The following is a 13,505-nucleotide window of genomic DNA, read 5'->3' on the forward strand; positions in this document are numbered from 1 at the left end:
TGCCCACTGTGGCTAGGGCCTGTATCTGTGTTCTCAGGTGAGGACATCCTCATCCCACTATGTGGTTCCTCCTTACAGTTGCTGATCTTTAGGTGACTACTTAAGTATTCCCTCAAGGGTGCACTTCAACCAAAACCGAAACTTCTACCTCAGGGGTCCCTAAAGATGGTGGTGGAATGGCAGAGGATGTTGAGAAGCATGCTCCTGGGACTGTGGGCTGGATCAGTTCCAATCCTGCAGGCCTCTCCCATGCCTGCTCCTACCATTCTCATCCTCCACCTTGCTAGTCTCTTCACTGATAAAAGTGCTCGTTTTGTATCAAAATGGGCACACATTACAGGACTACATAGTGAGACCATGTCTTGAAATAAACACGCACAAACCATCATGCTCTAGAAAATGTTTATTGACACCTGTGTTAATTTTCTTTCCATAATCCAAGAAATAAACACAATACACAAAATACAGTAAAATGCACTTTTCTCATTTCAAATAAATATCCTTTACTTTTGTAAAAAAAAATTATATTCTTTGCAATTTGCCACGGTGTATTAATTGGTGAAATAAAAGCAAAAATTCCCTCTAGTTAATCTATCACTTAGTTCAGAGAGTCCCATGAGCATCTCTTTGCAGATAATGTTGTTTCTCTGTAAAATTACCTCGATTTCAAGACTGTTGCTTCTATTTTGCAAAAGGAAAACATAAGCTCCTTGACAAAGCATTTATTGCCAAGAAGAATCCCCACTTGGGAGAAAAGAGCATCCGAATTTCTGCTGAATCAACTATGTGTAAATTCTGTAGTTAATCCTTCCTGCAGCCAGAGTTACAATGATTCTTATGTATCACACTGGTAATTTCCAAAATTAGTGGTTAAGGACTTAAATTAACAGTTACGAATGTAATACAGACCCAAGACAGAATTTAAAAGCTCTGATGGTAGAAAAGACAAAAAGTAATGATGCTATATAAGGCAAATTTGTCATTTTCAAATATTGCCATTCATAACATTATGAGAACTGAAATCTACTGAATTATACAGACACAGCACAGACTTATATACATATATATCCCTGATAAGTTTAAGACAATGTGTTAGCTCTTACAAGTATTATTAATAAGATTATTTTAGTAACCAACAAAAATCATATTTAGGTAGTAACCAATCTTGAAAGGTTTTTATATATAATCGAATCATCCTAAAAGCAATACATCATCAAGTAATAAAGGTCATTAGTACTGTCTAAATTCCTATGTTAGCAGTCAGCTGACAGTTTCTAGGCTAGCCAGAGGAAGTTAGCTACCCTTCACAGCAGCTCCAGTGCCACCATGAATGGGTCATGTCCACGACTGCCTGCAGAAATGCTGGCTGGTCAAACTGTGCCACCTCCAAACATCATTGTGCTCAAAAAAAAAAAAAAAGAAAAGAAAAGAAAACACACACCGTGCTTCTTAAAGCTATCCTTGGGGTTTCCAAGGGCATCAGTTACTGTCTGTGTGTTAACATATGGAACCTTTGTTCTAGACTACTTTAACCATGTAAAGGTGGGTTACATTGGTTTGTGCTCCATTTCTTTAACAATTAAAGATGTGTTGGTTTGTCTGCCTCAGGCACCTGATTGATCTAATAAAAAGCTGAAAAGCAAATAGCTGGGCAGAGGAGGGATAGGTGAGACTGGTGGGCAGAGGGAATAAACAGAGGAATCTAGTCTTGAGAGAGAAGAGAAGAGAGAAGGAGAGAGAAAGAGAAGGAGATGCCCAGGGCCAGTCAGCCACAGAAGAATCAGGAAAAGTAGGACATACAGAATGAAAGAAAAAGAAAGAGTCAAACAGTTTAAATTAAAGTATAAGAGCTAGTGAAAGAAGCATATAATGAGGCCGAGCATTCATAACTAATAAGTCTCTGTGTCCTGACCTGGGGGGCTGACAACCTGAAAGCCTGCTGCAAACGTTTCTTTGTTTGAAAGAGCAGAAATTATGTGCTTAGACATTCTTTTGAAGAATATCCCTGTGTTTGAAAAGTTTTGAAACAGGTAACTGTGTACCCAGAACTCACTAGTGCCACAACTTCGTGACTTCCTTCTTTGGCATTCCTCATAGTTCCTCCATCTCGAAGTGTGTGCTGAAGCTGCTGGCCACAGACGCGTGCTCAAGGATCCTGGGAAGGCTTGGCTTTAACAGTTCCACAGAGTGGCATGGGAGGTGCTGGGAAGCCTCGTTCTTCAGAGACAGCATCTGGTCTGTCCCGGGCTCCCTTCGGTCATAATATAGAGCCCAGAGGAGAGTAATGGTGAGAATCATGGCCAGGATCTGCGTCACACCAATGGAGATCCCCAGAAACCTTAGCACTTGCAGTTGTTTGGTTCCTCTCAGAAAGGAATACATTTTCTTTCCACAGCCCTGTAAAAGAAATAGCATAATCAGCTTCATGTTGTCTGTGTTAAACTGTCCAAAGTAGTGATTTTAAAAAAATGTGAACCAGTTAGTTAATGAATTTTAAGTTAGTGGCCCTCAACCCATAGAGAGTGGTGTGCACCTTGCAAAGCTCCCTTAACTAATTCTAATCAGTCTTCTTTTGTTATGTTTCCACACACATGGACTTAAATAAAACCCAGCGTCTGGAGCAGAACTTATTAACTATTTTATAACGGTAACTGCTTTTCACTTGAGAATTTTAATAAAACCTTGGGTACATAGGTTTATAAAATAGCTATAGAAATAAAATATTTGCTGATAATAATAAAGGAGTGTATTTTAAAAACAGTTCTTTAGGACTGGAGAGGGAACTCAGCTGTTAAGAGCACTTGTTTCACAATTATGACCAGAGTTCGATCCAAGCACCCATGAAACAAGTCAGAAGTCCTGTGAGTGCCTGGACCTCCAGGTTCAAGGAAGTGAGAAAGGAGGATTGATAAAGTTTCCCACTTAGCTTCAGGTTCAGGAAGAGACCCCGGCTAAATGGCAGACAGCAGCAGAGAAAGCACCAGATGCTCTTTGATGTTTTTTGTAGTTAAGCACAGGCTAGTATACCTGTACACACTCTTGGGAGTACACAGACAGACACACAAATAAATAAATGTTTTTAAAACTTACTATGCATATAAATTTACCATTTATGAAAGGCTAAAGAAAAATTTGCATAATATAAAATGGGTATGTTTGTTGCTTTTAACATGAAGAACTGAATCTTGGTTAAACATTTCAAATTGTAGTACTTTATCCTTCACCATGTATTTCTGAGTTGATCAATGTTTTTATTTAATTTTCAATGCCAAGAATACTGCTTTGAATAAAACTCATAGTGGCAGGAGTATGCGTAGGACCATTGCAGAAACTGTTGGAAATTCTAATTTAATCCCAAGTCAATACTTATTTAATAATTTTCAATAAACTAAAACCAGTCACTAAAAATAATTTTAAAGACCAAATTCTTATACAGTAGAATCCAAAGACATAATTTTTACATGGTGAAGAACAGTGATAGGAAATCGTATTTTTCATGGTTAATCTTTTGTTTCTATAAAAGCATGCAACTTTGTTTATACAGTTAAAAGCACTGCAGCTTGTAGTATATGATAGTCACATGCCTGAGCGGCCCTGTTTCAGGCCCTGCCGTTGGCACTGTATGGAATGAGCAAACACAAGCACAGTACAAAGTACACAAGTGTGCCTGATACCAAAGCTCCTATGACTCGTGATATGACAGGGACAAACACTGTTGGAAGGACCGTGAATTCATTACAGAGTTGGTTTTGAATTCACCTGTGGTCATTTCATGTTCAGAAACCCTTTAATGTTGCCAAAAATTTTTATAACAGTCCATGTGAGATGGAGAATCACAGTTAAGAAGCTATGGGATATGTGTGAAGGACTAGAGTATTATAGCTTTGCAGCCTATATGGTCTGTTTTCCAACTTCATTCTTCTGCCATTGCAATACAGAAACAGATACTGACAGTAGCTAATAAATGGAGGTAGGTGCAGTTATGAAGTTCTATACACAAAAATGCACCACGCCAGATTTCGCTCAAAACTAAATCTGCTGACTCACAATCTAGATTTAACCACATTATTTCAGAACAATAAATTGTTATTGTATTTTTGTTATTCTTATTCTTATTCACTGCCAAGCCATAGTAATGCCTCACATGGTCAGAGACTGAATCGAAAGCATCTCCTCAGCCTGCTTTCAGACATGCTGATGCAAATAGGGAGAGCTATGGTCCTCACCAACTCTGTATACCACACAAAGGGTATTAGTGTGGGTGTTATTGCCATGATGTAACATCTAACCCTCCAGGTATGGATGTGAAACATAGAAATTAAGTTCCCATACAGGTCACAGATATTTGACTTGAGAAAAAAAGTGAACAAGTCACCATTGGTGTCTAGTTTTATGAAAACAACCTAACAAGAAGCTGCATCATATAATTGGAAAGAATTCTAAAGGAAAGGGGAGGGTAAACAGAAGTAGCAGTTTTAGCTCTTTGACTCTAGGGATAGGTATTTAGAAAGCACCTGGGGATTTATATTGGGTTAAGAACATGACAACTGTAGGTTCCCTAGGACCCATGACCTCGCTTGCTCTCATCCCAAGCCAAAGGCTCTTTTTGCAGCAACGTGAAGCCATTACAGAAACCGACAACTGGTTACAATGCAGATAACTGTAGAGTGCTCATTCCCAACTGATGCGTCTACAACACAAGCCCGGCAGCTAAGGCACAGAAAACACCTTGGAAGAGGGGGTAGATAGGTTTTGAGATTCAGAGGACTAGAACATCAGCTACAAGGTATTTGTCATCTACACATTACAGGGAGCTGCTCCCGTGAAATCTCAACAAAATGGTGTCTTAAAAGACCTGCACAGCCGGGCGGTGGTGGCGCACGCCTTCAATCCCAGCACTCGGGAGGCAGAGGCAGACAGATCTCTGTGAGTTTGAGGCCAGCCTGGTCTACAAGAACTAGTTTCAGGACAGGAACCAAAAAGCTACGGAGAAACCCTGTCTCAAAAAAAAAAAAAAAAAAAAAAAAGACCTGCACAATGACAGCATCAGTTGACATCCCAATGGGAGAAAGCTCACAAAGCCCTACTCTTAGACGAAGATCGATCAGCAATTAACAGCTTCGAAGAAAGAGAGAATTTGTATTCTCCAGAGACAGGCTCTCATAGGTTCTCTAATCCAAAATGGTCAGGCCTAAACACAGGTAAGGTTGGGCAATACTAAATGGACCAATTGTGTTGTATTCATACATATATTGTTATATAACAATAATAATTAAATATGAAGCTATAAAGTTGAGAGGGGAATGGGAAGAGTTGAAGGAAGGTGAATGTGGGGTGGGAACGATGTAAGCCCAATACTCATGCGTGAATAAAAGTAGAAAAAAGAAAAATCATGAAATAGAAAAATAGAGTAAAGAAACAAAGAAACAGTACTGTGACTAAGAACTGCATTGTCATCTTCTTGAGAAACCAGTGCCTTGTCTCCAGGGACCTGTGTCAACACAGCTCAGAAGTAATCCACTCTGCTAAAGGGAATTTAATTTTAAATTAAGGTGACTAGCTGAGATATCATTTTAAGAATACATCTTAAAACCCCTGAAAGCTTTTGGTTTCCAGTAAAAGTGACGTAGTGTTCACCCTTATAAAGGCAGCCACTTGAACAAAAGGAAATTCACAAATATTTAAATTCCGGCCTCCCTGTATTCTTTACCACAGTCCAAGAATTCATGTGTCTATGAGAACTAGACATGGAATTGGTTATCATTCTCATATCTTATCGGAAGGAAGTTCTTCCATTTGCAAAAGCACTAGTTGGTAATCTCACTCCAATAAAGCATTACTTCAAAGCAATAAGAAATCCCATAAAAGTCGCCAGACACTTTGCAATAACTGCCTTTTCCTGGTAATAAAAACTTTTTTTAAAAAAAGCCAAAGGGCTATCCATCTTAGCAAAAATAAATTTAAAGTGCTTAAGGATTTACAACATTTAACATCAACTTGTAGTCATGTATCTCTCTGACTTTCTTATCACAGCAAGAGAGATGAGCACACTCACTGACATGTACAAATAATGTGTAGAAAACCAAGCTACGCATCACCAAAACAATTTAAAAGGTTCAACACTATTTTAAACTGTTCTACTAAGGTATTCTATCAGAGTCTAATCAACTTTAAAATAATCATGTATAACCTTTATGTGGAACAATGTTGTGCCATTCAGTATTATTACCTTGAAACAAATAATAGGAATCACTTGTTTGGATTTTGGGAGGGTTAATGAAAAAAAAAACACTCAGAATTGTGTCTAGAACACAGCTAGAGCAAAGGGGGTACTAATTTTGAGCTCTGTGTTGGGCTATAGATTAGAAAACTCAACTACGTGCAGATGAAAAGTTTGATGGCCATCAGAAAGTAAATGACAACATTTTACAAGATTATGAAAATACCAAAACATAGCATTATGTCCCCTAACAAACATTGATATCTTAGAGACCTCTGTGTGACTGGGCATGAGTCAGGGACATCTGTGGGAACAGAACTGAGCCAGCGACCTCAGTCAGAGCAGGCCCGAGACAACAACCTCCATAGGAGCAGATACAAGGCAGCTACTGGTGAGTGAGCAGAGCTGAGCCAGAGACCTCTGCAGACAAGCAACAAGTCAGGGACCTCTGAGGAAGCAGACCGAAGCCAGAGACCTCTGCAGACAAGCAACAAGTCAGGGACCTCTGAGGAAGCAGACCGAAGCCAGAGACCTCTGCGGGACCAGACCCAAGCCAGGAACCTCCGCAGGAGCAGGCCCAAGACAGGGATATCTGTGGGAACAGGCCTGAACCAGCTACCTCAGCCTAAGCAGGCCTGAAGCAGCAGCAGCCACCTTCCCAGGAGCAGCCTGAGCCAGTGACTTCCTCTGGAGCAGGCCCAAGGCAATGACCTCCATAGGCAGATACAGGGGAACCACCACAAAGGGAGCAGGCCTGAGACAGTGACCTCTGCTGGAGCAAGCCAAGGGCAGCATCTCAGTGGAAGCAGCCCCAAATAAGCAACCTCCATGGAAGGAGGGCCAAATGACCCCAGGGATTGCAGAGTGACCCCTGGGAGTGCTGAGTGATCTCTGCGGACACTGAGTGACCTCTGGGGTGACTGCCTGACTGCACCATGGTGAATAACCATCTGAGTCTTAGACCCACTGACACTTGGAAGATCGATCACCAGAATCACAACCCCAACTCTACCAATCAGAGGAAACAATGGGTAGACAAGGTAAGAACACGCTCAACACCAAAAAAGAGCAATATGACACCAACAGAACTAGTGGCCCTACAAAATCAAGGCCTGAACACTCAAATAGATAAATCAGAAGAAAATGACCTAAAAATGAGTTTAGGAGAATATTTGAGACCCTTAAAGAGGAAATTTAAAATTCCCTCAAAGAAATGGAGGAAAAGACAAAAAAATTGGAAGAAATCAACAAATCCCATGAAGAAAATCAAGAAAAAGAAATCAGATGAAGGAAACAATTTAAGACTTGAAAACTGAAATAGAGACAATAAAGAGAACACAATCTCTTGGAAGAGAGTTGGAAGAGAGAATCTCAAGTTCTGAGAATACAATAGAGGAAATAGACTCGTTGGTCAAAGAACACATTAACTCTAACAAAAACTTTACGCAAAATGTCCAGGAAATATGGGATACCATGAAAAGACCAAATAATAGTAATAGAAGAAGGAAAAGAAGTCCAACCAAAAAGCACAGAAAATAGATTCAACAAAATCATAGGGAAAAAAAAAAAACCTTCCCCAACCTAAAGAAAGATATGCATAGGAGGATACAAGAAGCTTACAGAACACCAAATAGATTGGATCAAAAAAAGAAAGAAAGAAAGAAAGTCCCCTCAACCACATAATAATCAAAACATTAAACATGCAAAATAAAGAAGAATATTAAGAGATGCAAAGGAAAATGGCCAAAAAACAAATAAAGGCAGAATTATCAGAATTACACCTGATTTCTCAAGGAAAACAATGAAAGCTGGAAGGTCCTGGTCAAGCTTTATCCAGACATTAAGAGATCATGGATGCCAGCCCAGACTACTATACTAAGTAAAACTAGCAATCACCATAGACAAACAAGATATTCCACGATGGAACCAGATTTAACCAATACCTAGGCAGAAACCCAGCCTTACCCAAAGTACTAGAAGGAAAACTCCAACCCAAGAAAGTTAGTACATCCACAAAAAAAATCAGTAGCCCTTCTTTACACAAATGATAAATGGGCTGAGGAAGAAATCAGAAAAAATATCACCCTTCACAATAACCACAAATAGCATAAAATATCTTGTGGTAACTCTACCAAACAAGTGGAAGAGCTGTATGACAAGAACTTTAAATCTTTGTAGAAAGAAATTGAATAAGCCACCAGAAAATGGAAAGATCTCCCATGCTCCTAGGTAAGTAGAATTAACATAGAAAAATGGCAATGTTACCAAAAGCAATCTACAGATTCAATGTAATGCCCATCAAAATCCCAAAAAATTTCTTCACAGACCTCAAAAGAATAATACTGAACTTCATATTGAAAAAGTAAAACTTAGGATAGCCAAAACAATCCTGAACTGATTTCTTAACCCCTGCCTGTAAAAGCCAAAGTGCTCTTCAATATTTTTCAGAAAAGTGAAATCACTACCCAAAATGTCTACCTGGCTTCCTGTTCAGATGGACGAAAGTTTATATAATTTAGAAACAGTTCTTCAAAACCATTTAAATTCAAAAGTTTTAGACACATGGAAAGTTATTATAGATAGATACCTCCCTTTATGGCTGAAAAAATATGTGTCATTCTATCAGTTTCTTAGGAAATGAACAGAAAACAGACTTGGGTGATGGGGGCTGATCTTTGTCCCTGTTTCATGTATTGGGGTTTAAATATGAATCTTCAATGCACAGGAAAAATTAGTATGGCCTTCTAATATTTAGTTAATAGTAAGTTTTAGAATGAAAGGTGAACCATTGAAGGATCTGAATTTTCAATTAAATGGAAAAAGTGAGTTCAAAAGCTCTATTGTGCAGCACAGTGACTACAGTTAATGATGCATTAAAAAGCAAAGCATTGGGAAAATATCCATGCCGGTGGCTCAATCCTTTAAAATGCATTACATCAATTACTTCATTTTTACTCCTTCAATAGTCTCTGAAACTTAAATTTTGCCTATATACTTTTTCTTTTTGTGTCAAGTCTCTCTTCCCTTTAAAATAATTCATTTTAGGCAGAAAGCTCATCGGAGAGGTCATATTTCTTTTCAAATATGCAAGTAAAGCATAACAGAAGCTGCTCAGGTACAATCCATTGGCTTCATGTTTTGGCAAGTTATCGAAAGTCAGTGTTGATATTTTTCAACATCAAATCTAGCCTTTAAAGGGCACAGTAAATTGTATTATCCAGGAGATACATGAGTGATATATACTGTTCTAGAGTGAGGTGGATCTTGGGAGTCAGTAGGTTTCCTTTCCGTGTTTTTGAAAGCATGGCTGAAAATTAGTAACATCAGCAAAGTGGCCCAGTAACACATCTGAATAGTGTCTTCCACACAAGCAATGACAGCCGAGAAGAACCAGTCAGATTTGGCTGTTTCAGAGCTCTAGGAATTAGCCAGAGGTTTGCAGCAAGGTTAGCAGCATTTATTCCTGAAAGTTCCGGGCTTTTAAGAAGAGAAAAAAGCTTTGTGGCATTTGGCTGTCCCTTGTTCTATCTGTCTTCTTAACTCTGCAATGGTCTTGAAAACCAGCAGTCTACAACCATGGTGGATGCTGGGCACAAGAGAGCAGGATGGAGATGCCTTTAAAAGCCTAATTCTTAATGAGAATTGCCATTATTTTTCAGATCTCGTGATTCCCTGGAACTCTAGGCTGTCATGTGACCCTAGAGTCCACTCACTGCATCAGTTTTGCCCCTGAAAGTGTCCACCAAAGACAAGAGTGTCTGCTGGTCACAAAGGCTGCTCGACAGGTTGGTTGACATTTGTACATTTTGGGGGGAGGACCAAACAAATGCTTAAGAGATCTCACAGCTGGAGAATGATGAGTCCATAGTGTGTTTGGAAGAACATCTGTCTACCTTCTAGGATCTGAACAGTTACACACATGCCCAAGGTTGGACATGAACTTGATAAAGACCTTAGAAGGCCCTAAGGTCTCACTTCTCAGTGACCTTGAGAGTCTGTGAGTCTTTGAGACTAAGATGCTTACTGGCTAGGGGTAAGTAAGGCTAGGAGACTTGTTGAATCTAATCACCTCAGGAAATCTCTGTTTATTCATTAACTGACATCAACCTATCTGAGCAGGGACTTCAAAGGCCATTCATAACAAATTTTATAAATATATATGTGTATGAATGTATATATATGTATATGTATATATAAATATATATGTATATATGTATATGTATTTATATACATATATATGTATATATATGTATATATAATAACACAGACCTTACAAAATTAGTGTCAAAAACTCAATAGGTTAACAAGCAACCACAAGAAACTTTAAACATTTATGGCACAGGGTGGAGGACTTCTTAAATTAACCAAAATGTCCAGTTGGAAGGATGGAAAGCAAGGAAAAAGGAAAGATACATGGAAAGAGAAGGGAAATGAAGGTAGGAAGGATGGAGGGAAGGGATGGAGGTAAGAAGGAAAGAAAAAATAATTACAGGATACGCAAGGAAAGAAGAAAGGCTCACTTGCATAGCAGAAACAATGCTTTAAGGGAATCATGAAGTCGCCCATCTAACAAGATTCCCTGTCTCATGAGTGAGTCTTATCCACACTGATCCTTCTTCTGACCGCGTCTCAGACATGCCAGACTAGCCTCAAATTAATTCACAATGTAGCTGAGAATGGCCTCTACTTCCTGAAATTAGAGCTGTGTGCACCACACTTGATTTATGTGATGCTGGGGACCAAATCCAAGGATTCCTGCATGCTTCATATGCACTCTTTGGACTGAGTTAAGCACCCCTACACCTAGCTCTTATCTGTCACTTCTGCATCGGAAGTGTCTTTCTAATAGTGTGAGTTGGTCCTGATTTTGTTCTCAGTCCATCCTTTTCCATACAACAGGGTCAATGTTGCTTCGCTTTAACACTTAATGCATATACCTAGTTCCTTCTAGCGTTCCAAACACACATCCCTAGCTCCAAGTAATCTGTTGAGGTTTTTGTTATTGTTATTGGTCATGGGGAAGGTGGTATTTGTTTGGTTGGTTGGTTGGTTTTCAAGACAAGGTTTTTCTGTGTAGCCCTGGCTGTTCTGGAACTTACTCTGTAGACCAGGCTGGCCTCAAACTCACAGAGATCCTCCTGCCTCTGCCTCCCTCTCCCAAGTGCTATGATTAAAGCTATATGCTACCACTGCCAGGTTCTTAGTGATCTTTTTCTGGATTATGCTCTTTTTGTCAGTATTACATTGAAAATGATAAAACTTCTTAACCTGGAAAAAAACCTAGAAAATGCCATAAAATTTCAAGAAAAGCAAGGCTATTATGAGTGAGTTTGCATCCAGGTGAGAAATAACCTTTTTGTTCACTCAGAATGTCTAACATGAGTTTGTATTTTTGTGCCATGAGACGGGGTGTATTTCCTTCTACACCAGGAGGCCATGAAAAGGCTTGATGTCCTCTCTGCGGTGAGAACATAATTTACCCAGAGAAGAGATCCTACTGGAGCCTTCTACTTTTCCATCGGTGTGTCTACCTTATCACTTCGTTTTGTTCACCCTTCAAACATTACACAATTTTAGTCCCTTAAGCTTGCCCCATATAAGATTATATTACATTTTCTTTATCAAAAGCTTCTTAGAAATATTACCCATGGAGTATTCCAATGAAACACAATGAAGTGGAATCTCTATGTACCAGCAAACTAGATTACCAAATTCTGCCAATGTGCAATATCCTAAACTGGGCTTCTATGTATTACATCCCACTAAGGTATTTTGCTGAGAGGTTTTGAATTATACGGAGGAAAATACATCTCTAAATTGGTTAAAATAATCTTGAAGATACTTTTCTAGACACATTATAAGCTGTACACATAAAATCCCACTTGTGAAATAGTACTTCAGAATTGTCCTGCCTTTGAGAACTTAGAGTATTAACTCTTCCAGCATCCCGATTATGCAGAAAAGCATAATCAGGGTCTGTCAGGAAGCTCAGAGGCAGCAAGACGCTCAAGGACAGCAAGCAACTGGTGAGCATGTCTGCTTGTTTTTCCCTCTTCCTTCACCTTGACTTTTCAATTCTATTTATATTTCATTATTATTAATACACTGCATCTTATACTCTGTATTAGATCCTTTATTTACTAAAAGGCACAAGGTATGAGCATATAAATAACAGCACAGATTTCTCCAAGGTGCACACAATTTAACACGTCTCTGATGACTCAGAACAATCTTTTTTATCTTGCAGGATAATAAACATTATGCTGAACATCAGTGAATCATTTCCAGAAGCTCTTAAAATTAGATGTACAGATTAACTTTCCAAGCCAACATTCCTCAATGTGCGGTCATTTTTCTCTCCTTTTTTTCCTCTCTAAATTTGTCACAGAAATAGCTCCAGCATTCAGTTTTGGTTTTGCACCACCCCTCTCAGAGTAATTAAATCGTAATACAACCCTGAACTTATTTGGAGTCACTGAAAGACCATTTAGTTTTCCAGTGGAAAACTGAATTGTTGAAAAGCAGGACACTAGGCCTAGACAAAACAATTGGTGTATTCGCTTGCAGGGTCTGTCCCTGTTCATAGATGTATAATGAGAAAACCAAACTTCTTTCGAGCAAGGAATACAAATGGTAGACAAAGATTTGTAGATGCGTTTCATTTTTCTCACCATAGGAAAGAACTGAATTTCATTTATTTGATTATTTGCAGTTAAAAAATTCTGAGTTGACATTACTTGAATATGTTTTCATCTTAAATAGAGCCGTGTGAGTCCTACACTAATAACCTCAGATAATTCAAAGGTATGAATAAGTCTTCTTGGCTCACCTACTTTCCCTGCTGCAGTATTAAAATTGTGGTCAACTATTAGCCATAAATAACAAGGCTACATTTATGAGAGGTGGGGAACACATGAATCTCTGCATTTCCTGCCATCTATCAGAAGGCATGTCAAGATGCCTCATTTCATTTGATGAAATTATACACTTGAAATTATTCTCTGATCTATCTACAAAATGATTTCTAAAATTGGAAGATCACCCGTGGCTTTTCAGTACTCCATATTCTCAGGCCACCTCAGAAAGCAAGGCAGGCTTTGAAAGGGTTATGAAGATAAAGCATAAGTAAGATCTAGGTGCCAATATATGCATAGCAGTATTGATATTTTTGTAATTGATTTCTGATGACAAGCATGTCTCTCAAGTTTGAAATGACTGTGGTAACTATCAGTATGAAAATATAATCTTCAGCTTTTTTTTTTTTTTTTTTTTTTTAGAATCCAAG

At 38.8% G+C, this 13,505-nt stretch overlaps 1 protein-coding gene across 1 annotated transcript in view; it reads right to left on the reverse strand.

Annotated features, from left to right (window-relative positions):
* Nucleotides 1-388: 388 nt before the first annotated feature.
* Nucleotides 389-13,505, reverse strand: part of Tspan12 (tetraspanin 12) — a 71,387-nt gene continuing 58,270 nt past the window's right edge. Inside the window, exon 9 of the mRNA XM_041675702.1 lies at nucleotides 389-2,397. Coding sequence (XP_041531636.1) covers nucleotides 2,092-2,397 — 306 coding nt within the window. The 3' untranslated portion in view covers nucleotides 389-2,091. The remainder of the gene's footprint in view (nucleotides 2,398-13,505) is intronic.

The sequence above is a fragment of the Microtus oregoni genome, unplaced genomic scaffold (assembly GCF_018167655.1).
Source record: "Microtus oregoni isolate MIOR12 unplaced genomic scaffold, Mior012 000026F_ref0000081, whole genome shotgun sequence".
In the NCBI taxonomy this organism is placed as follows: domain Eukaryota; kingdom Metazoa; phylum Chordata; class Mammalia; order Rodentia; family Cricetidae; genus Microtus; species Microtus oregoni.